The sequence below is a fragment of the Pongo abelii genome, chromosome 19 (assembly GCF_028885655.2).
Source record: "Pongo abelii isolate AG06213 chromosome 19, NHGRI_mPonAbe1-v2.0_pri, whole genome shotgun sequence".
NCBI classification, from domain to species: domain Eukaryota; kingdom Metazoa; phylum Chordata; class Mammalia; order Primates; family Hominidae; genus Pongo; species Pongo abelii.
The window spans coordinates 43,690,540-43,717,946 of record NC_072004.2 but is presented as its reverse complement, the minus strand read 5'-3'; the positions used below and the strand labels follow the sequence as shown (position 1 = coordinate 43,717,946).

Here is a 27,407-nt window from a genome sequence, read left to right as displayed (position 1 = left end):
TGACCATCCACATCCCAAGGATGACTCTCCCCCCACCCCCAAGGTATGACCTTGACCTGGATTCTGGCCCCTACACCTTGTTAGGGTAGGCTCCACAGGTGGTGGGGTCAGGAAGAGGCCTGAAAAAGCCAGTGACTCACCCCAGACAATGCAGACACCATCCTGGGACACAGCCCCAGGGCTCAAATTTCAGCTGGAGCTGTCTTCTCCCCCAATATGCCTGCTCTTTCAGTACCACATAGCCACCCTCTCCCCCGCTGCCTGGTTTGGACCAGTGTCTGCCCCTGCAGAGGTCTCAGAACCCCCACAAGCAGCCTGTGAAGACCAAAAAATAGGTGGGCCCCCAGCTCCCATTTGGGGATAGTAGGCACCAGGACTGCTTGCTGCTTGTGGTTCCAAGGTGAAAGTGGTTCACAAGGAAGAGATCTGCCAAGGGAGGTCAGGAAATGGCTGTCCAGCACTACACTATTACCTCACCTTGACCTCTTCCACCAGAAGATTCCCACAGACATTTCAATAGAAGAACAGGCTGAATAACAGCCTCCTCCAAGTAGGTGTCTTTGGAAGAGCACTGGGCTGGAAAGTTCAAATCTCAGCTCTACAAGTATCTTGTTGTGTGTCCTTGATGAGGCCATCTTACCTCTCTGTGTCAGAGTCCCTAATATTAAATTATTTCAACTCTGCCTTCAGTAAAGTGCAGGAAGTGGACTGGATGGGGTTAGAAGTACGGAGAGGGATCTGCAAAGAGAAAATAGGTAATAGGGAATCGAGATGTAAGCAGATCTGCTACCCACCCCCCAAAAACCACACAGGAGAGTAGCCCCACATCTTCTTCTCCAACCCCTCAGACAGGGCGAGTGGATAAGAACTACCCACTGGTCACTGGGCACACTGCCCCTGTGCTGGATATTGACTGGTGTCCACACAATGACAACGTTATCGCCAGTGCCTCAGACGACACCACCATCATGGTAGGAGCCAGGTGGCTACTGCTGGGCAGTTGAGCAGGGGAGCAGGGAAGGCTGCCTCACCTGTGTTGGGGAAGGTGCTAAGGGTGGTAATAAGGGAGGTGCTGGGTCCCAGGGCCCTGCCCTGCCCAGCTCCCGGACTATTTTTAGCTACATGCCCACCCCCTCCCAGGATGCACTGCTTAGGGCTAATTATAGCCATGGCCAACTTGGTGCCTGGAGAGCAGCAGGGCAGTGCTCCGAAGTCTCCCTGCTGGAGTGAATGGGAGGTCTCTGGAGAGCTGACAGTGCCCCCTCCTGGCTCCCAGCTGCTTCTGCCTAGGCATGCACCACCACATCTTGCCCTGTATTTGACCTTTACCACTCAAGAGAGCCAGTAGGGTTAAAGAAAGGTAGGGAAGGAGTGGAGGGACAGGGTGGCTCCTCATTCCACCCACCATATGCCTTTTCTTCCTACCCAGGTGTGGCAGATTCCAGACTATACCCCCATGCGCAACATTACGGAACCTATCATCACACTTGAGGGCCACTCCAAGCGTGTGGGCATCCTCTCCTGGCACCCTACTGCCAGGAATGTCCTGCTCAGTGCAGGTCTGGGGGCTATGGAGGGGTCCCCCATAGATGGGTGGGTGGTGGCAAAGGCGGGACCCAGGTGACCATGCCTGGCCACTCTGGGCAGGTGGTGACAATGTGATCATCATCTGGAATGTGGGCACCGGGGAGGTGCTGCTGAGCCTGGATGATATGCACCCAGACGTCATCCACAGCGTGTGCTGGAACAGCAACGGTAGCCTGCTAGCCACCACCTGCAAGGACAAGACCTTGCGCATCATTGACCCCAGAAAAGGCCAAGTGGTGGCGGTGAGTGCCTGGCCTGGCCACTCCCCAGAATCCCTTGACCAGTGGCCAGCTGTCAGCACCCTGTACCCACCATTATCAGAGCCCCTGGTCCCGGCTTTCACCTGTCGCATCCCTGCTCGAGACTAGCCCCCTTCCCCCGTCTCTGCAACCACAGATCTCTGCCCTAAGTAAGCCCCCAGCCTGCAATTCTCTGCCCGGCTCCTGTTCCCTCCCCTCCCTTGCATCTCAGAAGCTCAGAGAAGGGCTCCTCGCTTTGGGATTGAGGAGGGGAGAAGCTGGAAACTCCATCCTCCCACCAGAACCTGCATGAAACCTGAGCTCCCGGACCCCTCTCCTCTCAGCCGGCACCCAGACGCATCTTCCAGGGTCTGGGGCCTGACACTGGCTCGAGGGCTGGCCCTTTCTCCTTGTGGATCCGCTGGGCGGGGGATGGGGACAACCCTCGCGCGTTGCTTATCCCAGCCGGGTGCCCTGGGAGGGCGGCGGCCCTGGCCTCGCCGGCCTCAGTCTAACCTGGGGTGCGGGTGCGTGGGCCGCGTGCATGTCTGCGTGGAGCAAGCGCGCCGAGAGCGGTCGGGGCTGGCGCGGGGGCGCTCTAACCCACTAACCCCGCGAGCAGGAGAGAGCCCGGCCTCACGAGGGCGCCCGCCCGCTGCGGGCTGTCTTCACCGCAGACGGGAAGCTGCTCAGCACCAGCTTCAGCAGGAACTCGCGCTCTGGGACCTGGTAGGCCAGGCCGCGCCGGGCGCGCTAGCTCGCTCCTTCTCTGGATCCGCCGGGAGCGCCTTCCCGGGCTGTGCCTGGCGCGCAAGAGGCCAGAGCGGAGCGGGGAGCTCCCATTCGGGAAAAGCCTCGCTGCGACTCCGGGGAGCCAGCAGACACCCCTGCTCTAGGGATCGGCCTTTGAGCGCGCTTAAGGGTTCGGGATCGGCTGAGAGCCGCGTGCCTCCTGCTCTCTCCAGGCCCGGATGCTCTCCAGGTCAGGGGCCAGACGTGGCCCCGCAGGAAGCTGAGTGCTTAGGCCCCATTTGTCTCTTCCCCGCATCCGCTCCTCCACCCCGGACACCCAAGTCAGCAAGCTGGTTGCTCATCCCTCCATGCTCCTCAGGGCAGGCAGCTGGGTGATGTCCCTCCCTGTCTCCCCCTCCCCCCAGGAGAGGTTTGCGGCCCACGAGGGGATGAGGCCCATGCGGGCCGTCTTCACGCGCCAGGGCCATATCTTCACCACGGGCTTCACCCGCATGAGCCAGCGAGAGCTGGGCCTGTGGGACCCGGTAACGCAGCTGGAGGCTTGGGGTGTGTGCCCCGGGGACTGGCATCACGGGAGAGTGGCCAGGCGCCCCCCGCCCGCAGGGCATGCCCACCTGGACAGGACTGAAGGCTGCTGCCACCTCTGCAGCGCCTGTCATTCTCACACCCACCCCTCTGCCCAGTTTTGCTGCGTCGCGTGAAGGATCCTGCGCTGGCGCCCCCACCTGGTGATGCCGAGTCCCTGGGGGTGGTTTGCTGTGACTGCATGCGGCGCGCAGCGGGTATATGTGCAGGGGGGGAGGAGCTATGTGCGCAGGGGAGGAGGAGAGATGTGCCCAGGGGAGGGGCCTGCAACTCTGGTCACTAGAGGTTTGGGGCATACGGTTTGGGAAGGCCAGGACGCGTAAAGGGGCTTCTGGGGGTCCCGAAGTAGCACGGGAGGGTGGGCAGGGCTGGTCACGCCTCCTGTGCTCGGGCAGAACAACTTCGAGGAGCCAGTGGCACTGCAGGAGATGGACACAAGCAACGGGGTCCTATTGCCCTTTTACGATCCCGACTCCAGCATCGTCTACCTGTGTGGCAAGGTGCTCACGGCCGGGCAGGGAGAACAGGGCGCTGGATGGAGATGTGGAGGGCCTTGTCCGGGCGCGCCCCTGAACCGACTGGTTTTGCAGGGCGACAGCAGCATTCGGTACTTTGAGATTACCGACGAGCCGCCTTTCGTGCACTACCTGAACACGTTCAGCAGCAAAGAGCCGCAGCGGGGCATGGGTTTCATGCCCAAAAGGGGACTGGATGTCAGCAAGTGTGAGATCGCCCGGTCAGCAGCCTTGGCCCCTCCTGAACACCTGCCCGCCTCTGTCCTCCACTCATGTCGGATCCTAGCCACGGGGCTTCCCCAATAATGCAGTGCTTTGGAAAAGCGGGGCGGGGGGATAAGACAGCTCTGTTTCAGTGCCAGACCCACCGCTCACTAGCCTTACATTCTCAACTTCAGTTTCCTCATCTATAAGATGATGGTGAACACACCATCAGCGGTGTTTTACTACAGAACCAATAATGTGTGTAATGTGCAATATGCATGGTAGGCGCTCAGCAAGTGTTGGCCTCCAACCCCCTTGGTCTTAGACAGGAGAAGTTAAGGACGTGGAAGTCTGCGGGGGTGCTGAACCCTGCTCCCTTATAGGTTCTACAAGTTACACGAAAGAAAGTGTGAACCTATCATCATGACTGTGCCCCGCAAGGTGAGGGGCTGGGAGAAGGGTTGGGCAGGGCTACAAGGCGGAAGGGAGCGGAGCAGGCCCCGCACCCTCTCACGCGTGTCCTCCTGTCCACCCACCCCCGCAGTCAGACCTGTTCCAGGACGATCTGTACCCGGATACGCCGGGCCCGGAGCCGGCCCTAGAAGCGGACGAATGGCTATCCGGCCAGGACGCCGAACCCGTGCTCATTTCGCTGAGGGACGGCTATGTGCCCCCTAAGCACCGCGAGCTCCGGGTCACGAAGCGCAACATCCTGGACGTGCGCCCGCCCTCCGGCCCCCGCCGCAGCCAGTCGGCCAGCGACGCCCCCTTGTCGGTAAGATCGGCCCTGCTGCACTCTGGCCCAATCTACATCTCCCCCTACCGCCCCTATACGACACGGCCTCTCTGTCCTCCGCCCCAGCAGCAGCACACCCTGGAGACGCTGCTGGAAGAGATTAAGGCCCTCCGCGAGCGGGTGCAGGCCCAGGAGCAGCGCATCACGGCTCTGGAGAACATGCTGTGCGAGCTGGTGGACGGCACGGACTAGCCAGGCGCGCCAGGCAGGCGGAGCAGGGCGGGGCGCACAAGCTCGGCCCCGCCCCGACCTTTAGTCCCGAACTCCGGACCCGCCTTCTTGGGCTGGGGCCGGGGGCGGGACTGGGAAGGGAACTACGCCCCTCGCGGGAGACCAGAACTCTTGGAGCTTAGGGGAGACCCACGTCGGTCCGGCGGAGGCTGGACTGCGAGCCTTGTCTGGGACTCGGCTGCAGCTGGCCTAGGGAAGCCTGGGGTAACCTGGGGGGCTCAGCAATGGTGCTGCACGGCGAGGTGGTGTCCCCCTTTGTCCTCCGCCCAGGGCAGGGAAAGTGCTTAGTATTAGCGCGATGCTTGGGGATATTGGAGCCTGAGCTTGACCTCAAACGGGTGGCGATTTGATGGGTCCCCCCAGGCTGGGGAAAATGACAGCGCTTCTCCTAATCAGCTCACTGGATTCCATCACCCTGAGCGGTAAACTAGATGGGCGTCACCCCAGTTCTGCAGACACATACACAATCCGTTTGCTGCAGAGCCGGACTCAGTGGCTACACCCACAGCGGTCTGTGGTAGAGAGCTGTCTTCCTTCTTTCCACCGACAGGGGCGAGGGCTGCTTCCTCGCGGCAGCCCCCGCGAAGAAATCTCGAGAGAACTGGCATGAGGAATTAGTTTCATCACAAATACACACACACTGCCCCCAACCCTCTGCCGTTGCCTCTCTCAGAAAAACAAGACGTACTGAATGAAACATTTTACTAAGCGTTCAGTCTGTGCCTCCTGCATGGGTGGGAGTGAGGGGAATGAGACCCCCAGCCTCTGCAAATGCTACCCCCGGGCTCCTGGGAGACCTGGCGATGCACTCCTGGGCTCAGGGCCCATCAGGCAGCCTCTTACCCCAGAGCTCTCTCCATTCTGAGGTTCAGAAGGACCCCAACCCACACCGTAGGCGTTCCCCCCAAGTAAAGTTAGGTAGCAAAAGCCTCCGGTATGAAGCCTCTTTTATTTGTGCCTCAGAATCAGTCTGGTGCCCCTGGCATCAGGGAAGGGGGTGGGAGGAACAGTTTCTCTTTGTTCTTTTCTTCCATCCCTTTTTGTGTCCCTTCTGAGCCTCACTGGCTGAGCCGGGAAGGGCAGTCCCAGACAGGCCCGGGACAAGGGTGTGCGGTGGGCCCCTGCCCCTGGCGGGGTCTGTGCTTCTCTGGGTGGGTGAGGTGAGGCAGGGGAGAGCCGGGGGTTAGCACCATTGGATGAAGGGTTTTAGAGTCAGTCTCCGTGTGGGGGCAAGTGGGATGTACAACCACAGAGGCTAGCAGCAGCTGGTGGGAAGGGGTGGGGGTGGCGCCAGGGCCCTGGGCGAGCCCTTTGTGTCCAGTCTACTCGGGTCTAGTGCTTACCCCAGCCCAATATGCTCCCCACTGTCCGAGGCACCATGAGGGAGTCAGGGCTTGCACAGGCCAGGGGGCTACGTTTGACACACTCCCTGATCGCAAAAAAAAAAAAAAAAAAAAAAGTGCCTTGGGGGATGGGACTCCAACTTCTGGCTGCCCAAGAAGCTGGAACCACCCTGAGACCCAGGACGGGTGTGGGGGCTGGGGGAGCCGGGTACCCCGCTAAGTGCACTTGACGCTGAAATGCCGGGGTGGGGGAGGGGCTGGGCCCTAGACGTGCTGGTTTGTGTCTGGGACAAAGCAGCGACACAGCACGCGGGGAGCTCAGCTGCCCCCCAGGAGTGAAGAGCAGAGATGCAAAGGCTTCAGGGGCAGTGTCCTGGAGTGGGGTTAGTGAACAGAAATGCGGACCGGCCAGAAGGAGCAAGGGATAGGAACAGCGCTCCTCTAAGGATTCATCTCCCCCTCAGGACCGCCTGGCTCCGCCCTAGGACAGGACAGATCTGAGCCTAGGGGAGCGGGTTGGGGAATCAGGATACAGCAAAGCAGGGGGACCAGGCCGTGCCAGTTGCCTCCAGGGCCCTGGCCTGGGAAGGTACCCCGCGGCCATGCCGAATCCCTCCCCTAACCGTGCCTGCTGTGCTGCTGCACCCGCGAGGCGGTGGCTCCAGTCTCCAGCCGCCGCTCTGCAGGCGCACAGGCCGGGGTTTGTCTGGCTCCTGGCCCTGGGCGTGGCGCGCGTGGCGCAGGCGAGGGTCCCGGCAGGGGGCGCTACTGCTCGGTCAGTGAGAGCCTCAGGATGCGCTCCAGCTCCTCCTCCTCCTGGCGCGCGCGCCGCCGCCTCTCCTCCTGCTCCTGCGCCGACAGTTCCATCGCCAGCCGCAGCTGCTCGTCGTAGCTCCGGAACACGTGGCCGCCGGAACCTGGCCCTGAGCTGGGCCGAGGGCTGGGCACTGACGCCGGGGGCGCAGGCTGGCGCTGCGGCGTGGGCGGGGCGCTCCTGGGGGTGGGGAAGGAATGTCGCGGGCTCCCGGGCGCACCCACCCACCGGCCGAGGCCGGGACACGGCGTGGAGGCTCCAGGGCGGCCCGCGGCCACCACCCTCTAGTGGAGGCGGTCAGTCCCGCGGCGTCCTGGCCCCCACCTGGTCGTGGCGGAGCCCAGACCCTACCAAGTTCTCCCCGTCAATGCCTGGGGAGAGTCTGAACTCCGCGGTGAAGCCTGGATCCCTGACCCCTGCCTGCCATCTCGGAGGCAGGAGTGGTGGCAGAAGCCATCCCGATACCAGGAGGGTCCCTGCCGAGGGCCCCGCGGGTTCTCCGGCTGTGTCCTGGCTTAGGGGAGACAGGATCCTCTACGGAGGATTCTCTCCGGCCCAGCGGGCACTGACCTGTCCTGTCGGCGACCCTCGTAGGACATGGGGTGGGTGCCTGGCTTGCTGTTGGTTAGCGCCTCCCAGATGGTGACCTGCGGGGAGGCGTGGGTGTTAGCCGTGGCGGCGCGGAGTCCCGTGGCCCCGCGCGCCGCGGAGACGCACCTGGTCATACTCACTGCCCGCCTCAAGCAGGCTCTGCTGGATGGCGAATTGCAGCAAGTCGTCGTCGTCGTCCCGGGTCGCCGCCTCCCGCTGGCCGCCCATCACGCTGTAGCCGCGCGGGGCCTCGAACAACGCTGGGGAGATCTCGCAGCCGCGGCAGGAGGCTGGGGGCGCGGGGGCTGGGTCAGGCACGGCCGGGCGCGCCCCTCCCAACCACCCCGGGGAGAGCCGAGGGGCAGGCGTTCTCGCGGGGAGGGGGCCTCACTCGTGGAGCTGGAGCTGCTGACGCTGGAGGAGTCGCTGCCTGGGGAAGGCGTCTCGCTGCTAGGGCTGCCTCGCACTGACGGCACCGGTTCGTCGCAGCCGTTGAGGTTCCCGAAGGTGATGCGGGCGTTGAGGATGTGGAAGATCGGGATTTCTGAGGATGAGGAAACCATCAGGCGCCACCACCCAGCCCCTCACACCTCAGCCTCAGCCCCACCCCGACCTCATCTAAACCCTGGTCAGCCCGCCACGGGCTCAGGAGAAATGGCCGTGCGGTCTCACCAATCTTAACTGGGAAGCCAGGAGGCAGACGCAGGGTGATGAAGTCCCGGAGCTTGGCAAAAAGCGCATTGCTGACGGCCATGAGGTCAATGATGGGGGCCACCTGCTCACACAGGGACAGGGGATGCTCCTCACACAGCCACAGCTTGGCCTTGAACCTGCCCCCACCAGACCCCAAGGGGTAAGGGACACTGCAGGAAGCTATGGCCTCCCAGCATCTCCTGGAGCCCCGGCCCCCCACCCTCCCAGCACCGGCAGGGGCCTCACTTCTGTGTCTTGGTGGTCAGTTCCATGGGGCGGCCCATATCACGGTTGCCCAACTCAAAGTTGGGGTTGAAGTATTCTTCTGCAGTGATGGCAGTGGGGTTGGCTTGGCTCAGAGTCTGAGTGATCAGGGTCTGTACCACATGGGGAGGGGCCCAGGAGCTCCCCTCAGTTCCTAATGCCAGGCCAGCTCATTTGTTGTCACAAGGCCCCCAAGCTGTCCCCTCTGCCAGTGTGGCGCTGACATGGCCTTGGGCATTGTGGAAAGGAGGTCCACATAGGCCATGCTAAGCAGGACGCCTCCCAAGCCTCCTCCTGAGCCACATCCACATCCCTCCACTTACGGGTACACCTGCACACACTCACCCCATTATGGGGGCCCCCGTGCTGCTCAGCGATTCCCAGGAAGGACTGCAAAGGTGTCTTACAGCCTACAAGAAATGTGGCATCTCAGAGGACACTGCAGCTCCACACACACCTGGGCACCCCATCAGAGGTGACAGCACCCAAGACCTAGGGAGGAGGCCAGTTCCTGGGGTGGGGCCTGCTCACCCAACCACATACTCAGGCACCTTCACCTGAAGGGGACTGAGGGCTCCAAGGGCCAGGGGCCAGGGACTCTGTGAGCACAGCTTAAAACAGTAAAAAGTAGGCCTAGAGGTCAGAAGCAACTTCCAAAAGTGCTCCTCTCCAGCTCGGTGACCCTGGACAGTAAAACACCTGCCCCGGTAGGCACTGTGGGGTGTGCATGTGCGTGTGTGTCTGCTTCAGGTACTTCCATAGGCATGATTTCATGCTGTTCCCCTGTGAGGTAGAAATTATACTTTTTCACCTCGGACACGGTATCTGGTACCCAGGGAATCAGGTGTGGCATCAGTGGGCATACAGAATCTGTGGCAAGGTCCCCTGACTTTCTACCTAGGATATGTCCCACTAGACTAGAATGGCCAATAAATGGCATACATGGCATTTCTCTCCCCTCCCAAATTCAACACCAACATTAGTAATCACTTGCAGCATGCCTCTCCACTGAACCCAGATGAGTCCTTAGAATCTTCTTAGTACTCTAGGCAGCCACTACCCATCATTAGGGCTTGGCACCTGAATTGAAATCTATTGGTCTGAATAAAGTATCCAGGCTCTTGCTAGGATGCCAGTGGGAATACTGATGGAAGCACTGAAGTGGGAGCTGGTTCCCGCAGTCCTGCAACACCTCTCCCCATCCACCTCTGCCTCATTACCTTTGACCTTGCCCTTGTGCTGTTCTGAAAGATGCTCTGTCCGTGTCCGGGTGATGAGCTCCACGTTAGATGCCCCATACACCTGGGGACAGATGAAGAAAGGTCTCATAGGCAGTTCTGGTCTTACCCTGTGTCTTACCCCTAAGGGCACTGGGAACACTCCCTGTAGCAAAGGGTCCTGGAGAGACTCTGCTCCAGGCTTTTGGGTAAGTAAATATATGAGGTCATTCATTCATTCACTTATTCATTCAACAAACATTTTTTGAGGAGCCTTTATGTGCCAGGCATTGAGGTAGGCATCAAGGATACAGTAAACAAGCCAAATATGATCCCTGCCCTCCTGAAACTTACAATCTCTATAAGGAGACAATAAAATGGAGTTATAACAGCATGGTCCATGCACTGGTGGGGGTAGCACAGAGGCCTTCCTAGACTACAGAAGCAGGGGAGGCTTTCAGAGGAGATGCCACCTCTGAAACCCATGGCATTTGTTAGCTCCTGCTTTCATGTCATGGGCAACATAGGAGTCCCAGAGTAACAGGCAGAGCTTTTTTTTTTTTTTTTTAGATCGAGTCTCGCTCTGTTGCCCAGGCTGGAGTGCTATGGCCGGGTCTCTGCACACTGCAAGCTCAGCCTCCCAGGTGCAAGCGATTCTCCTGCCTCAGCCTCCCGAGTAGCTGGGATTACAGGTGCCTGCTACCACACCCGGCTAATTTTTTGTATTTTTAGTAGAGACAGGGTTTCACCATGTTAGCCAGGCTGGTCTCGAACTGACCTCAGGTGATCCGCTCACCTCGGCCTCCCAAAGCGCTGGGATTACAGGTGTGAGCCAACATGCCCGGCCAGGCAGTCTTTTTAGGGATAAAGGCCTGGCTCTAGAGTCAGGCCAGCCAGGATCTGAACCCCAGCTCTGCCACTTAACAGCTGTGTGACCTTGTACAGGTCACAGAACCACTCTAAGCCTCTATTTCCTCATCATAAAATGGACCAATCATCCCTACTTCCTGGGGTTGTGAAGACTAAATGGGATGCCAAGGAAAGGACTCAATAAACATTAGTAAAATGGGAATACTAATAGAACAGCACCTACCAGAAAGGGTTGTGTGTGTGTGCGTGTGCGTGTGCATGTGCAGTTGCCCTGTGTATACATCCATACATCCATATAAAACACCAGAGAAGTGCCTTGAACCCAAATATAAGTGCTCGACCACGCTGCATTGCTTCTGTACCTCCAGGGCTGGGGAAGGGAGGTCAGAATCCCCTGTACAGCTTGCTGTAGGCAAGAGTGCAGCTGGGCTGGCAGCTGGGAGCTGCAGCCTCACCTTAGCTTCATATCCATTCACCATCTCCGTCTTTTCACTGCGCCAGCCCAGGATGCCAGTCTTGTTCCTGGGGAAGCAGAGTGGTCCAGGTGAGGCAGGCACCCCACCAGGCTGGCTCAAGGGTGACCAAGGCCATGCCCACCCACCTCTCAAAGGAGATATTCTTGGTGTCAAGCTGCGTGGTGACGACGGGCGCGGTAAGCCGGCTCAGCACCTGTTCCTCGGTGGGCTGAGCAGCAGCCAGCAGCAGCTCCCGGTCCTGCCCAGCCAGTGCCAGAGTCTCTGTGTACACCACCCGGCGGTCGTGGTCAATCTCCATGACCACAGCGCTTGTGTCTGCCAACCACGGAACAGCACAGGCGGATCAGGGGTGGCCTGGGGCCGCCTCCCATTGTCCCCACCCTGCCCCACTTCCTGCCTGCCTGACCTTGGCCCCTGAAGACAAAGCTGCGGTTCCCTCGCTGCCAGGTCATGTGGTCAAAGCCCAGGAGTGTGGTGTCTACCCTCAGGTTCTGGCCGCTCTTCCACACTTTGTAGGTGTCACTAGGGCAGATCTTGGACACCAGGGGCACTGGTGGAAGCGGAGGTTGGAGGTGGCTTTGATTGGTCTGGCCTACCCGGCCTAGGCCAGCTCAGGGCATGGGGTTTGGGATCCGTGTGGCCAGGAACAGGGGAGGGAACTGATGAGAGAGCAGCCTCTCCTCCGAAACCCCCTCCCTGGCCAGTGTAGACCATACTCACTCAGAAGAGCAACCTGAGGTCGGGATGGGCGTGTTTCTGTCACCACTAAGTCCCTAGTGTCCACCATTTGTTAATTCATTCACTCACTCTTTCATCCATTCTTTCAACAAATATTTATGAAACACCTACTGAGTGTTCCAGCCACTGGGAATACAACGGTGAAAAAGACAGGCCTCCTGCCGTCTCAGAGCTTACCTTCTAACAAGGAGCGGCAGGTCATGAATACAGTAAGCAAATCATGACAGAGTGAAGAGAATAATAATGGAATCAAGACAGTATCTGGGGCAATCTGGAAAGGCCTAGCTGAGGCGGTGGCCCTGAGCTGAGCTAAGGGATGGAGGGAACCGCCGGAAGAGCTATGAGAACACATTCCAGGCAGGGGAGCAAGCGCAGGACCTAAAGTGGGAGAGAGCCCAGAAGCGACCTGCTGCATCCCGCTTACCCCAGCTAGTGAACTCCCATTTCATCTCCACGTAGAAGTCCTGGGCCTGGAGGACGAAGGGGAGAGAGGCTAAGTCTGCACTGGAGAAGGGCTCGAGGGCTCCCGTGGAGGCTGAGAGGCTGGGCCTCACCTTGCGCAGCTTCTCCAGGAGCACGGGGATGCCCGCCAGCCGCTTCACCACCCGTTGGTAGTCCCGGTACCGAAGCACCAGCTGCACCAGCTCCAGGTCCCGGGTACTCACAGCCTCCTGGAGCACTGGGGGAGGGGGAGGCAAGGTCACAGGGCAGGACCCTTCAGCCAACCATAGGTCTATGATGCTGGGGAGGCCCCGGCTGTGGGGCTGGGGTGAGCAGGGCTGCCCACCTGTCCAGCCGCTGCGATTCTCCCTGCCCACGTCTGCACCGTGTGCCAGGAGCACACGGGCACACTCAAGGTGCCCCAGCGTGGTGGCCAGGTGCAGGGGAGTCCGGCCGCGGGGATCTAGCTGCTCAATGTCCACCTGGAGGAGGAGGAGGAGTGGAAGATATAGCCCCAGTCAGGTCGGAGGCAGCCCTCCGGAGCCAGACAGCCCCAGAGCAGGCAGCAACCCCCACCCCCTGCTGGGGCTGCTCTGCCTCGCCAACCTCACAAGGCAACGGAAAGACACACTATGAGCTGGGGTCACGTGGATGGAAAGGAGCTTAGAAGACAGGACAGAAAGTAACTCTGGAAGAGGGAGGGCTTCCTCCCTTCCTGTCCGCCAAGGGCCCCTGGCTGGGTCCTCTCCTCCAGGGCCCAGTGGTCTGCCTGCCAAGAATAAGCCTGGGACTGAAGTGGGGTGGCAAAGAGGCTGTTGGCCAAGGAGCTCACCTGGGACCAGACCTACCCTAAGGGTCCCAGACCACCTTCAGGAAGGGCTACCAATTTAGATCACTGACATTATCACTGAGTGAGGTTTAACTAACGGTTACAGTAATACACAGACAGGAATGAAATAACAAGTTCATGGTATTAATACAATTTCACGACCATGTCCTGTGCTTGTGGGACACTACGCATTAAAATTTGTACAAATCCTATAATTTTGTGAATAACATGATTACATCGCATGAGATTTTTGTTGTGTGATAAAAGTAATAAAAGCTTTTTTTTGTTTTTTTGTGTGTTTTTTTTTTTGAGACGGAGTCTCTCTCTGTTGGCTAGGCTGGAGTACAATGGCATGATATCGGCTCACTGCAACCTCCGTCTCCCGGGTTCAAGCGATTCTCCTGCCTCAGCCTCCCGAGTAGCTGGGATTACAGACATTCGCCACCACGTCTGGCTAATTTTTTGTATTTTTAGTAGAGATGGGTTTTCACCATGTTGGCCAGGCTAGTCTTGAACTCCTGACCTCAGGTGATCCACCTGGCTCGGGCTCCCAAAGTGCTGGGATTACAGGTGTGAGCCACAGCGCCCAGACAAAAGCTTTTTTTTTTTTTTTTTTTTTACTTGAGACAGGGTCTCATTATGTCACCCAGGCTGGTTTCAAACTCCTAGGCTTGAGCAATCCTCCTGTTTCAGCCTCCCAAGCAGCTGGGATTACAGGCCCCTGCACCTGGCTTATAAAGCATGTTTGTTAAACATAAGTTTTGCTTGTTTGTTTGTTTGGTTTTTGAGACAGAGTCTCACTGTGTCACCCAGGCTAGAGTGCAGTGGTGCCATCTTGGCTCATTGCAACTTCCGCCTCCCAGGTTCAAGCGATTCTTGTGCCTCAGCCTCCTGAGTAGCTGGGATTACAGGCGAGCACCACTATGCCAGGCTAATTTTTGTATTTTTAGTAGAGACAGGGTTTTGATATGTTGCCCAGGCTGGTCTCCAACTCCTGACCTCAAGTGATTCGCCTGCCTTGGCCTCCCAAAGTGTTGGGATTACAGGCGTGAGCCACCACGCCCGGCCTTAAACATAAGTATTTAAATATATTTCAAGAGTCTAGGACTTCTAGTTAAGAACAGTGAACTGACAGGCCAGGTGCGGTAGCTCACGCCTATAATCCCAGCACTTTGGGAGGCCGAGGCAGGCAGATCACCTGAGATTGGGAGTTCGAGACCAGCCTGACCAACATGGAGAAACCCCATCTCTACTAAAAATACAAAATTAGCCAGGCGTGGTGGCCCATGCCTGTAATCCCAGCTAATCAGGAGGCTGAGGCAAGTGAACTGCTTGAACCCGGGAGGTGGAGGTTGCAGTGAGCCAAGATCGTGCCATTGCACTCCAGCCTGGACGACAAGAGCAAAACTCCGTCTCAAAAAAAAAAAAGAACAGTGAACTGACCACATGCATGTAACTCCCTCCTCTTCAAAACTTGATTAAAACGCCAGTAAAAAGGGTTCTACTCCTACCATAATAAATGAAATTACTCTGCCACCGTAAACAATGAGAAAATTATTGCTGCAAAATATATGAAGGCTGGGCACAGTGGCTCACCCCTGTAATCCCAGCACTTTGGGAGGCAAAGGTTGGCAGACTGCTTGAGCCCAGGAGTTAGAGATCAGCCTCGGCAACATGGCAAAACCCCATCTCTACAAAAAATACAAAAGAATTAGCTGGGTATGATGGCCTGTGCCTGTAGTCCCAGCTACTCAGAGGCTGAGGTGGGAGGATAGCTTAAGCCTGGGAGGTTGAGGCTACAGTGAGGTATCATCACACCTCTGCACTCCAGGCTGGGCAACAGAGTGAGACCCTGTCTCAAATATATATACGTGTGTGTGTGTGTGTGTGTGTGTGTGTGTATTTCTCTATATAGAAAATATATGTAAAGAGAAATAGCTGTTTTTAGAAGTCCAGAACTGTGATCCCTGAAGTAAGGAAAATGAACAAGGTGAGCTCTGTAACATCCCTGGATTTCTGCCTGGAGGAACATTCCAGACTGTAATTCAAGGAGGGGAAGCCCGAGCAGAGCATGGTGCTCTTCCTGAGTTGAGAAGATGGAGACAGGACTCAGGGAAGCCAAGATACTAAAGGTTGCAGCAGAGCACAGTTCTGGAAAGGAGTAAACTACTCAAAAAACTCCAGAAATCTGCATAGGGGTCTCTTCAAGTCTTCCTGAATACTAAACTTCACATGTGTATAGTGAAACTCAGTAAGACCACACAAAAAGGAGCAATAAAATGGTAAATTCTCAGAGCTCACCAACGGCAGGGAGATAATCAAGCTCCAGCCTCCTAGAGTGGAGATGCATATTTAATCAGACCCCAGAAGGGTTATGCCTTAGTAGTAGAGCTAAACTATCCCTAGAGAAAAGGCTCACCTAGACCCACCCTAACAAATTAAAAATTAGCCTCAGGCCGGGTGCAGTGGCTCATGTAATCCCAGCACTTTGGGAGGCGGAGGCAGGCAGATCACCTGAGGTCAGGAGTTCAAGACCAGCCTGGCCAAAGTGGCGAAACCACATCTCTACTAAAAATACAAAAAATTAGCCAGGCATGGTGATGGGTGCCTGTAATCCCAGCTACTCAGGAGGCTGAGGTATGAGAATCACTTGAACCCAGGAGGCGGAGGTTGCAGTGAGCCAAGACTGCACCACTGCACTCTGGCCTGGGTGACAGAGCAAGACTCCATCTCAAAAAAAGAAAAGAAAAGAAAAAGCAAAAGAAAAATTAGCATCAAAGGCCAGGCATGGTGGCTCACACCTCTAATCCCAGCACTTTGGGAGGCTGAGGCAGGCAGATCACTTGAGCCTAGGAGTTCAAGACCAGCCTGGGCAACATAGCAAAACCCCATGTCTATAAAAAATACAAAAAATTAGCCAGGTATGGTAGCATGTGCCTGTAGCCTCAGCTACTCAGTGACTGAGGCAGGAGGATCCCTTAAGCCCAGGAGGTTGAGGCTGCAATGAGCTGAGATTGCCCCACTGCACTCAAGCCTGGGTGACAGAGCAAGACTCTGTCTCAAAAAAAAAAAAAAAAAAAGCCTCAAAAGGTCAAACTGATTTGCAAGTAATTTACCTAGTCTGCCTAAACAAAGCCCAACACTCTTTAAAGGACAATAACAAATCCAGATGCTTAACATCATATTTACAATGTCCAACATTCAGTTAAAAATTACTAGATATGCCAAAAAGTAGGAAAATATAACTTATAGGCGGGGCGCGGTGGCTCACGTGAGCCTGTAATCCCAGCACTTTGGGAGGCTGAGGAGGGCGGATCACGAGGTCAGGAGATCAAGCTTGCAGTGAGCTGAGATGGCGCCACTGCACTCCAGCCTGAGCAACAGAGCGAGACTCCGTCTCAAAAAAAAAAAAAAAAAAAAAAAAAAAAAGAAAAGAAAATATAACCTATAATCAGCAGGAGAAAAATAATTTCATAGAAACAAGACTCAGAAGTGATAAAGATGATAGATGGCTCAATATACTCAAGAGTTTAAAGAAAAACATGAAAAAGATGTTCATGAGGAGAGAAATGAGAGGTATAAAAAAGAACCCAGTGGACCATCTAAACAAGTACAATAACTGAAATGAAAAATTCACTGAATGGAAATAACAGCAGATTAGATACTGCACAATTTAAAAATCAGTGAATTTGAAGACAGCAATAGAACTTTCCAAACTGAAGCACAGAGGAGAAAAATAGTACTGAAAAATAAAGTTGCCTGGGCTTCTATAGTCCCAGCACTTTTGGAGGCCAAGGCGGGAGGTTGGCTTGAGTTCAGGAGTTTAAGACCAGCCCAGGCAATATAGCAAGACTCTGTCTCTACAAAAAAAAAAAAAACTTTTACATTAGCTGGGCATGGTGGCAAGCAGCTGTAGTCCCAGCTCCTCTGGAAGCTGAGGCAGGAGGATCCCTTGAGCCCAGGAGTTGGAGGCTGCAGTGAGCTATGATCACGCCACTGCACCGCAGCCTGGGCAATAGAGCAAGACCCTGTCTCTATGGAGCCTCATAATCTGTAAGACATTATCGAGCATTCTAACATACATGTATTGGAATCCCACAGGACAGAATGAAGAAGTAGGACAAATAAGACAAATTTAGAGAAATAGGCCGGGTGCGGTGGCTCACGCCTGTAATCCCAGTATTTTGGGAGGCCGAGGCGGGTGGATCACAACATCAGGAGTGTGAGACCAGCCTGGCCAATATGGTGAAACCCCGTTTCTACTAAAAATACAAAAATTAGCCAGGCGTGGTGGTGGGCACCTGTAGTCCCAGCTACTCAGGGGCTGAGGCAGGAGAATCGCTTGAACCCGGGAAGGGGAGGTTGCAATGAGCCGAAATCGAGCCACCACTCTCCAGCTTGGGCGACAGAGGGAGACTCCGTCTCAAAATAAATAAATAAATAATAAAAGAAAGAAAGAATGTCCAAAATTTTTCCAAACTTGATAAAAAACTACTATGGTGGGTTGAAGAATGGTGCCCCTCCTAAGACATGTCCACATCACATTCTGACCCTCACAGCCTATGAATGAGACCTTATTTGAAAAAAGGGTCTTTGCAGACATAATTAAGTTAAGGATCTCAAGATGAAATAATCCTGGATCACCCAGGGGGCCCTAAATCCAATGACAGGTGTCTTTCTAAGACACTCAGAGAGGTGGGAAGGCCATGTGAAGGGCAGAGACTAGAGTTCTGCAGCCACAAGCCAAGAGGGTTGTGGCCCAGTCACCAGAATCTGAAAAAGACAAGGCAGGACTCTTCCCTAGAGCCTTTGAAGGGACTGCCACCCTGCCAACATCTCAAATTTGTATTTATGTCTCCCGAACTGTGAGAGAATAAATTTTTTTTTTTTTTTGAGATGGAGCCTCACTCTGTCGCCCAGGCTGGAGTGCAGTGGCATGATCTCGGCTCACTGCAAGCTCCGCTACTCGGGTTCATGCCATTCTCCTGCCTCAGCCTCCCGAGTAGCTGGGATTACAGGCGCCCGCCACCACGCCCGGCTAATTTTTTGTATTGTTAGTACAGACAGGGTTTCACCGTGTTAGCCAGGATGGTCTCCATCTCCTAACCTCGTGATCCGCCCGCCTCGGCCTCCCAAAGTGCTGGGATTACAGGCGTGAGCCACCACACCCGGCCAAATATTTGTTGTTTTAACCCACTTAGTTTGTAGTAATTTGTTGTGGAAACTAACACCAAGATAAAGCCAAGAACCAAGAAATTCAATGAACCCCAAGTAAGACAAACACGAAGTAAACTACACCAAGGTCCATCATAATCAAATGCTGAAAACTAGTGGTAAAAAGAAAATCCTAAAAGCATTCAAAGAAATGAGGTCCATTATGTATGGAAGAACAAATGCAGGAAATACTACATTCTTCTCATCAGAAACTATGCAAGCCAGGAAACAATATAATGAAATCTTTAAAGTGCTACGGGAAAAAAACAAAAACAAAAACTTTCAACCTAGGATTCTTTTTTTTTTTTTTTTCTCTAATCCAGTATGACTGGTATTGACCTAGAATTCTATACCCGGTGAAAATATTCTTCAAAACTGAAGAAGAAATAAATATGTTTGCAGACAAACAAATACTAAGAGAATTTATTGCCAGATGTGCAGGAAATGTTAAAGGGAGTTCTTCAGGTGGAAAGAAAATGATCTCAGATGGAAACTTGAATCTGTACAAAGGATTGAAGAGTGCCAAAAAATGTTAAATGTGTAAGAATGTCAGGAGGCCAGGCACAGTGGCTCACGCCTGTAATCCCAGCACTTTGGGAGGCGGAGGCGGGCAGGTCACCAGAGGTCAGGAGTTTGAGACCAGCCTGGCCAACATGGTGAAACCCCATCTCTACTAAAAATGGAAAAATTAGCCTGGCGTGGTGGGGGATTCCTGTAATCCCAGCTACTAGGGAGGCTGAGGTACAAGAATCACTCGAACCTGGGAGGTGGAGGTTGCAGTGAACAGAGATCGCACCACTGCACTCCAGCCTGGGTGACAGAGAGAGACTGTCTCAAAAAAAAAAAAAAAAAAAGAATGTCAGTCTGGGCACAGTGGCTCATGCCTATAAGCTTTGGGAGGCCAAGGTGGGCAGATCACTTGAGCCCAGGAGTTTGAAACCAGCGTGGGCAATGTGGTGAAACTCTGTTCTACAAAAAAATACTAAAATTAGCCAGGCGTGGTGGTGCATGCCTATCGTCCCAGCTACTGGGAGGCTGAGGTGGGAGGATCCCTTGAGCCAGGGAGCCAGAGGTTGCAGTGAGCAGAGATCATGCCACTGCACTCCAGCCTAGGCAACAAAGCCAGACCCTGTCTCAAAAAAAAAAAAAAAAAAAAGTCAATAAAATATTTAAAACCCACAAGAATAAAGAGAAGAGATGTCAGCAGATGAGAAACTTCAACACAACTTTAGAACATGGAAAGTGGCTGGGGCCTCACAACTGACTTAGGGGAGCACAGGAAGCTGAAACTAAAGCAGCCACAGAGGGAAACGTCCGCATAAGGAGCAAGCCAGGTGACCCCCAGCCCCCTGAAAGGTGTAGGTAGGACCTGCAGGCAGTGGGGACGGCAGAGGTGGAGGTGAAGCTAGAGCTGAGTGCAGGGAGGCTGGTTACAATTCAGGACCCCCTTGTCCCCTTCCCAGCCTCATTAAGCTGGGAGATGCCCCCCTTCCTCACCACAGGACACCAGGGGTTTATTCTCTGTGGAAACTGGGCATGAGATGCTCCGGACTCAGGAGCACCGGCCACAGCAGAGGATGAGGTATGGTGCTGAAAGCCAGTGATCCGCGAAACCCCAGCCCCTTCCCTATCTGGGTCCTGAACCACTGGCAGCCAGGTCACACCACCACCACCCTATCTACCCCGGTAGGAAGTTGTCCCAAAGACCTCAGAATACAGACATCTGGTGACCCTACAATGAATAGGCCAGCCTGCCACCTGATCACCTTACAGTAGCACCCACACATCCCTGAGCTCCACAGCCCCATTCTTAAATATGACCCAACAGCCAGGAGAAACTGGACACTTGATGAAAGCTTCCCAGGTGAAATAAACCAAAACATACAAATTAGATGCTAAGACAGCCGGGGGCGGTGGCTCACGCCTGTAATCCCAGCACTTTGGGAGGCCGAGGCAGGCGGATCACGAGGTCAGGATATCGAGACCATCCTGGCTAACACGGTGAAACCCCGTCTCTACTAAAAATACAAAAAATTAGCTGGGCGTGGTGGCGGGTGCCCATACTCCCAGCTACTCGGGAGGCTGAGGCAGGAGAATGGCATGAACCCGGGAGGCGGAGCTTGCAGTGAGCCGAGATTGCGCCACTGCACTCCAGCCTGGGGGACAGAGCGAGACTCCGTCTCAAAAAAAAAAAAAAAAATTAGATGCTAAGAACCCACAGGAAATTCTCTTGATGCAGGGACTAAAAGAAAACTCTTTGGGGGAAAACAGTAATTTACATCCTCAGGAAAATATAAAAAGATCATTGAATTCATGAAACAAAATGGGACAGCCTGGCTTTCCATGACGTCTCCTGCCCTTTCTCTTGCCTTCTTCATTCTGGAAGTGACTTTCTTAACTTTTCCTTGTTTTCTGCATTCCTGGACAGCTGCACCTGCCCCTGTAAACAGTAAACATCACCTGAATTTACTTCATTTTCAGGTGGAAAAAAACAACAACTTTGAAACTGTCTTCATCTCTTCTTTTTCCCGCACCCCCCACATCTAACCCATCAGAAAAACTTGTAGGCTCTGCCTTCGAAACAGACCTAGAAGCCTCCCAGTTTCCACTACCTTGCAGCTGTTGCCACCCCATCTCTCACTGGCAGCCCCCCACTGTCTCTTTGCTGCTCCCCTGGTTCCCAGGCTCTATCGTCCACCTCACCTATGGCAGCTAAAGTCACCCTGTGAAGTGTTACTCAGGTCCTGACACTCTTTAGTTCAAAATCTTCCAGTGGCTTTTCATCGTAGTTAACAGGGAATCCAATGGCCCCAAACTTCTCTTTGAACTCATTCGCTCCACCCTTCGCCAACGGCCTTCCTGGCCTTCCCTGGAACGTTCTCCAGGATCCTCCAGAGAGCCCCAAAGCTTTCTCCCTCCCTTCACTCAGGCTGCTGCTCAAATGTCACCTCCTTAGAAAAGCCCGCCCTGACAGCCCATCTGAGGTGACAGCTGCTATGGCTCTATCCACTGCCCATCCAAGTGCCTGTTTAGTACCTCTTGCACCTCGAACAGAAGCCCCATCAGCCAGGTCCCTGTCTGCTTTGTTCACTGCTGGTTCCCCACTCCCCAGGCAGCACCTGGCACATAAATATTTGCTAGACAAATGCATAGAGTACTAGGCTGAGGGGGCACAAGGAGAGGAAGGTAATTAACCAAGAAATTATTGCAGAATTATACTGTTTATGCCGGGGGGCTCACGTCTGTAATCCCAGTACTTTGGGAGGCCAAAGTAGGTGGATCACTTGAGCTCAGGAGTTCGAGACCAGCCTGAGCAACATGGCAAGACCCCATCTCTACAAAAAAAATACAAAAATTAGCCAGGCATGGTGGCACCACCTGTAGTCCTAGCTCCTTGGGAGGCTGAGGTGGGAGGATCACCTGAGCCTGGGAGGCAGAGGCTGCACTGAGCTGTGATCACACTACTGCACGCCAGCCTGGGTGACAGAGTGAGACCCTGTCTCATTAAAAAAAAAAAAAAAAAAAAAAAAGAAGAAAGAAAGAGAGAGGAAGGGAGGCAGGGAAGGGAGGAAGGAAGGAAGGAAGGAAGGAAGGGAGGGAGGGAGGGAGTGAGAAGGGGAGGGAAGGGGGGAGGGGAGGGGAGGGAACTATATTGTTTATAATTAGGGAGGTAAATGACAGAAGGAGTCCAGAGCTCTGGGGAGGTGGGAGAGGCGGAGCAAGGAGAACCGCTTTTCATTCTTTTCATTAGGCATCTTCTAGCAACAGTTAAATATTTTAAAGCATGCATGAACTCCATTGTCAAAAATGAAACATTTTAAATAATTTAAGATTATTTATATAATTTTTATAGCCTTGTCCTGGAAGTTCTTCATTTTTCAATATACTGGGAGCCTCAAAAAAACCAGTGGGCCTGGCCCCTGTTGGCCTCTGAGCTGCGGCCCCCCACAGAGAAGGGGAGCACTGTTTACTCTTGCCCAATCCTGGTTGGGCTGGACTCCCGGGCTTGCAACCTGGGTGGGGTCCTGAGCCCTGCAGGGGGAGTGGGAGAGAGCCACAGGGCCCGAGCTGACTGGGGAAGTGCTGAGCAATCCAGGCCTCCCAGCCCTGCCCCAGATGCCACAGCCGCAGCCGCTGCAGCTAATAAGGACCTAGGGAGCTGGCAGGGCCCCTGCCTGGCCTCAGGGCTCCAGATGCTGCCTCCGCCTCCCCCTCAGGTGCCTCAGCTCCAGGCTCCAGAGAGAGGCTGGCACTCCCTTGCAAGCAGGGTGTCCCTCCCCATTCACACACCTCAGGAGTGCTCCCCAGTGCGCCTCCCCAGGGAGGCCTGGATGGCTCAGCACCCCATACACCCCATGCAGAACCCCATACACTCAGCCAAGCCCCAGAGCAGCTCTCCCCACAAGCCCAGAGTGCCGCCTGCAGTGTAAGTGGCACCTTGCCCTGGGCCCAGGTAGGAGAATTCATTAATCTCCTCAGCAGAGGCCTCCAGCTTCTCCTCAGCAGAGGCCTCTAGCTATTTAATTGCTGGAATGAAAAGGTTTCCCATGAAACCCAACACCCAGCCCTCCCCACCAAGAGAATGGAGATTCCTTATCCCAGCAGGCCTCAGCTGGAGTCAAAAGCTGGGGTCTTTGGAGTTTTGTAGCTGGGGCTCCCTGGGCAGAGAGCCTCCCTACCTCCACTCAGGCACACACACCACACTCTAGTACACACAGGTACCATACAGATACACACTTGTACGCTCATAGGTACTCACGTGTGCCCTTAAGTGTACAAGCACATGCATGCCCAGCTGCCTTCTGGCCCTGCAGGAGTCCACTCCTGTGTAACGTGTGTGTGCGCTGCCAGCATATTTGCACAGGAACACCCCTCACTCCCACGTGCACTAGCAGGGTACTTTCCAAACTCCTTTAGCATGAGCAGAATCCTTTTGTTAAGGGAAGTATGAAAAGCATACACCTAATGTATGGACTAAACATGGTGCTTGCAAGGAAGGTGAGGGACACAGAGCCTGTGCTCAAGGTGGTGCCTGCTCAGCCCCTTCCCCAGCCCACGGAGAGGAAGGCAGGAGTCTGGTGTGGTCGTTGCTTGACCTCTCCTGCCCAACATGGGGTGCAGGGGCAGGTCTGCCTGAGCTCATTCAAGGGGAGAGAGGCAGGATGCATCCTCAAGCTGCGTAGGAGGCCATGGGCTTTGGGGACCGCACCCTGGACATCTCCCTCCATGTCACCCCTCCCATCCTGCCCTTGCAGCCCCTCCCCCTCATCCCAGAACATATTGATTTTTGGTTTCTGGGGTTTGCGGCTCCCTCTCCCGAGCTTCCTAGCTTACCAGCTATGGTGACGCCCCACATCCAAGACTGCCCACTGTAGGCAAAGGGAGGGGTCTGAGGTGCTCCCCACACATCCTGGGCCCCACAACCCATCTCCCCTGCCTCTAGGTCAGAAGGGTGAACAGGGAAAGCAGGAAGCAAACTCAGGGTGGAGAATGCCCCAGGGAGAAGGAAAATGTTTCTCTGGGACCACAATCTGCCCACTTCAGGGTTCTGGTTGCCAGGGGCAGAGTCCTGCTCCCCAGGCCCAGCCCACACATGTCCCTCCCACGGGAGCCGCACAGGCTAACCCTTCCCCCTGCTCCCACCCCAGGGAACACCAGGAACTCGTGACTCCAGAACCAGGACCATGCCCAGCTGGCCATGCCAGGCAAGGGGGAACTGGCACATTCCCTGGCCTACAACCCTGTCCCCCCGACCTGGCAGGGAACATGCATAGTGGCAAGCAGGGCGCCGGGCCGGCATCACAGCACTGCTGGGTGCCCCTTCCCTTCACCAGGCACCTCCTATCTGCCCATCACTCCCTGCTTCCAGCCTCCAGCAGAGCAATTCGGGGCTGAGCAAAGCCCATTAACCTGCTCTGAAAGTGGCCATGCTGGCCCCCTCCTCGGCCAGCTGCACTGCCAAGCCTGCCCACGGAGGGCCTCTGCGGGGCTTTCTTGCAGTGAAGAAGAGGCAGCTATGCCAAGCCAAGACCAGGGAAACCCGGCTCCTGAGTGCTTGAGGAAAGCCGAGCTGTTTCTGTGGCGGCTGGTACCAGGGGGACTAGAGGCCAGGGACCCCTGGCTGGGATGCCAGCGTTCCACAGTGCTTTTCTCATGATGTTAGGTGGCTGTCCCCAGGTCCCCCTTGCAGAAAACAGAGCCTGGTACCCTGGGGAGTAGGCAGTGTACATCTGGATGCAAGCCTCACTCTGGGCCAGTCCTCGAGAGGGGAGACAGCTAGGGAACTCTCCCACCCACACGGAGTGGCATTCCTCTTTTTGGCACGCCCAAGGGAAGGAGAGGACTGGCCTGGCTCCTCTGTGGTTGAACAAGGGTTAACCTCCACCAGTGCCCTATATTCCCCCTGGCCTGGATCCAGGGCAGGCAGTGTCCATTTGAAGGAGACATTAACTCACTTGGGCAGGGGTAGGGGTGAACCTGGGACCTTGTTTCTGAGGCAGCCAGAGGGGTGGGAGAAAGAAACACATAAGCAGCCCCCAACACCTCTACCTGCAGCGGCTCCAGTGCCCCCCACCCCAACCTTACCCCAGCAAGATGGCCACCCACTTCAGGACTATCAGCAGAGAGGCCTGCTGGAGAAGTCTTTTCTCCCAGGGCGTTCTGCCTCTCTCCAGTCTCTGCAGTAAAAGGACCACCCACCCTCAGGCAAGGGAGTAGGACTGAGGCATTCTGGAGATTCAGCCTTCTGCCTAGTGATCCTTGGACCCCTGGGAAGTTCTTCCCACGTGAGGCTTGTCTTCTTTTGCTTTCAGGGAAGGAAAGAGAGAAGAGCCAGCAGAGGCTGGCTGGCCATGTCTTAGCACTTTGCACATCACCCTGGAATTCCCTGTTCACACTTGCTTCACCAGAACAGAGACTCCTTGAGGGCAGGGGTTGGTGCCCTGTTTGTTCATCTGTTTCTCGGGGGCACTGTGACCCACTCTCTTTAACAGGCCTCTCGTGGCTGCAGAGCACTGCCTTTATGATAGATAAACAGAGACAGGGTCTGAGGAGTTCAGTCTGAGGAGAAACTTGGAGAGTGCTGGCGTAGGCACAGGTAACAGGAAGTGGCCACCCAGACCGGCCCAGAGGCCTGCAGGCACAGGTCACTCGGATATTTACAGGGACTGCCATGCAGAGCCGGATGCCATGCAGGCCTGGGGGCTGGCTCAGCGTGGGACTTCAGAGACACATGCTGACCCCCAGCCTGCTCAGTCCGATGGCCTGCCCTCCACCTCCATGCTTCCCTTGGCGATTGCACAGCTCCTCAGACTGAACTTCTCATGACTCAATAAGCAGCCCTCAGAAGGTAAATTCCCACAGTGGGCAACTTCACTAACCACCCCCAGCCCATGGCCCCAAGGTCTCAGACCCTGACCAAAACTGGGGTTCTCAGCCTGCAGCAAGCCATGGGGCCCGGGGCCCAGCTCTGGCTCTTGCAGCCCACCCTGGAGGGGGGGTCATCTCTGCCATGAGTGCCTACCTGTGGCCTGGGTGCCAAGGGCAGAAGTGGCAATCTGTGACCTGTGCCTGCCTTTGTTCTGAAGCATGGCCAGAAGACATCCCCCCTTCCCCTGTTTTCTGAAGACCACTGCCCAGCCCAAAGCTGATGACCCACGTGGCCTTACTGACCAGCAGAAACCAGGAAGCCCCACCTGGTGTGCAGAACCTCAAGTCCTTCCAGCAGCCAGGGCCCCCCCAGCTTCCTCTGCGCCTAGAAACCAGGCCCCAGCACCAGAGGACAGGAGAGCGCTTTTCAGCACCTGGACAAGGCCCTTGGGGCCTCCCAAGAGGATCTTTCTCCACTCCCCGTTCCTGAGCTGGGGCTGGGGTCTGAGGGATCCAAGGATCTGTCCAGTTTGAGAGCTAAAAGAGAAAGCGCTCACCGTTGGGGAGAGGGCGCTGGGTGGGGCTGGGGTGCCTGGGAGTGTGATACTGCCTCTTCACCATTCTTGACCTATGGCCCCCTCCCCACGCAAGCCTTTCCCACCTCCGCACCCTCACTCGGGAGGTGTCGCCGCTCAACTAGCTGGGGCGGACTCTCCCACCACCTGGAACACCAACCCAGCCCGCAGCCCCTCCCTGCAGCCCTCACTGCCCCGGCGGAGGAGGGGCACAGCGGCCTCTACCCTCATCTAGGAGAGTCCGAAACACGTGTGGTCCCGCCCGTCCGGGCCCGAGAGGAGCGGGCAGGGCCCGCTCCCATCACCCTTTCCCGGTCAACAAGCACAAAAGCCGCGGCCGCAAACAAAGAGGCGCCGCAAACTCGCCGGGGAGGCGGGACAGCCCGCGCCGCACCCCCTCCCCAGGCCGGACGGGCGTGCCCGGCCGCGGGGTCCCCGCGGCGCCCTGAAGGCGCTCCTACCTGGCCGGCGCGGACCTCTTTCTCCAGCTCGCGGTGGCGGTTGTGCCACACGAGGTAGTGCAGCGGATACTTGCACTCGGGCCCCTTCCTGGCGGAGGCGTTGGCGGGGATCATCGCCCGCTCCTCATGCCGGGGCCGCGGCGCCCGGCCGGGGAGGAGGGACGGCGCCGGAGCCGGGGCCCGGGGCCGCGGGGCGGGGGGCCGGCGCTGCCTGCTCGCGGGGCTGCGGCTCGGGCATGTGCGAGCGGCGGCGGGCGGGGGCAGCGCGCCCGGCGCGGTGCGGGCGGCGCGGGCGACGGGCGTCCTCGCGAGGCGGCGGCGGCGGGCGGCGCTGAGATGCCCCCACCCGCCCTGGGAGGGAGCGGGCACTCGGCGGCGCGGCGCGGACTCGCGCTCGCCTCCCACACCCCCGCACACAAAGACGCCGCTCGGCGGAGGGAGCAGGCGCCCGCAGCGGGCGCGGGGGCGCACGGGGCGCGGGCCCCGGGGACGCCGCCGCAGGGACGCGCGCCCGCAGCCCCCAGGTCCCCGCAGCTGCATAGCCCGGCCCTCAGCCCGAGCGGCCGGCGCGGGATGCGGGGATGCGGAGATGATGGGGAGAGG

General features: G+C 56.2%; 2 protein-coding genes across 11 annotated transcripts in view; one reads left to right on the top strand and one right to left on the bottom strand.

The window, feature by feature from the left end:
- Positions 1–5,840, top strand: part of CORO6 (coronin 6) — a 10,867-nt gene extending 5,027 nt beyond the window's left edge. For 2 of the 8 annotated variants that reach the window (XM_054536603.2, XM_054536602.2), the window contains exons 3-11: positions 849–971; positions 1,430–1,559; positions 1,648–1,829; positions 2,984–3,103; positions 3,560–3,664; positions 3,755–3,900; positions 4,267–4,324; positions 4,428–4,658; positions 4,746–5,840. In XM_054536603.2, coding sequence (XP_054392578.1) covers positions 849–971; positions 1,430–1,559; positions 1,648–1,829; positions 2,984–3,103; positions 3,560–3,664; positions 3,755–3,900; positions 4,267–4,324; positions 4,428–4,658; positions 4,746–4,871 — 1,221 coding nt within the window. In that variant the 3' untranslated portion in view covers positions 4,872–5,840. Of the gene's footprint in view, positions 1–848; positions 972–1,429; positions 1,560–1,647; positions 1,830–1,977; positions 3,362–3,559; positions 3,665–3,754; positions 3,901–4,266; positions 4,325–4,427; positions 4,659–4,745 lie in introns of those variants that run through there. The other 6 variants (XM_054536604.2, XM_024235517.3, XM_054536607.2 and 3 more) reach the window with 4 other exon arrangements.
- Positions 5,827–27,407, bottom strand: ANKRD13B (ankyrin repeat domain 13B). Of its 3 annotated transcripts, none has more exons than XM_024235514.3 (15): positions 26,805–27,407; positions 12,704–12,839; positions 12,471–12,595; positions 12,341–12,386; positions 11,585–11,728; positions 11,304–11,493; positions 11,158–11,224; positions 9,836–9,917; positions 8,961–9,025; positions 8,598–8,728; positions 8,331–8,488; positions 8,050–8,202; positions 7,785–7,948; positions 7,638–7,714; positions 5,827–7,247 (listed from the first exon to the last, which is right to left on the bottom strand). In XM_024235514.3, the coding sequence occupies exons 1-15, from the start codon at positions 27,342–27,344 to the stop codon at positions 7,019–7,021; spliced, it is 2,307 nt and encodes a 768-aa protein (XP_024091282.3). In that variant the 5' UTR covers positions 27,345–27,407; the 3' UTR covers positions 5,827–7,018. The 3 variants fall into 3 exon arrangements, with proteins under 3 accessions (XP_024091282.3, XP_054392574.2, XP_054392575.2); XM_054536599.2 differs by having other exon boundaries at positions 8,331–8,521; positions 11,065–11,224; positions 26,805–27,004; XM_054536600.2 differs by having other exon boundaries at positions 11,065–11,224; positions 26,805–27,004.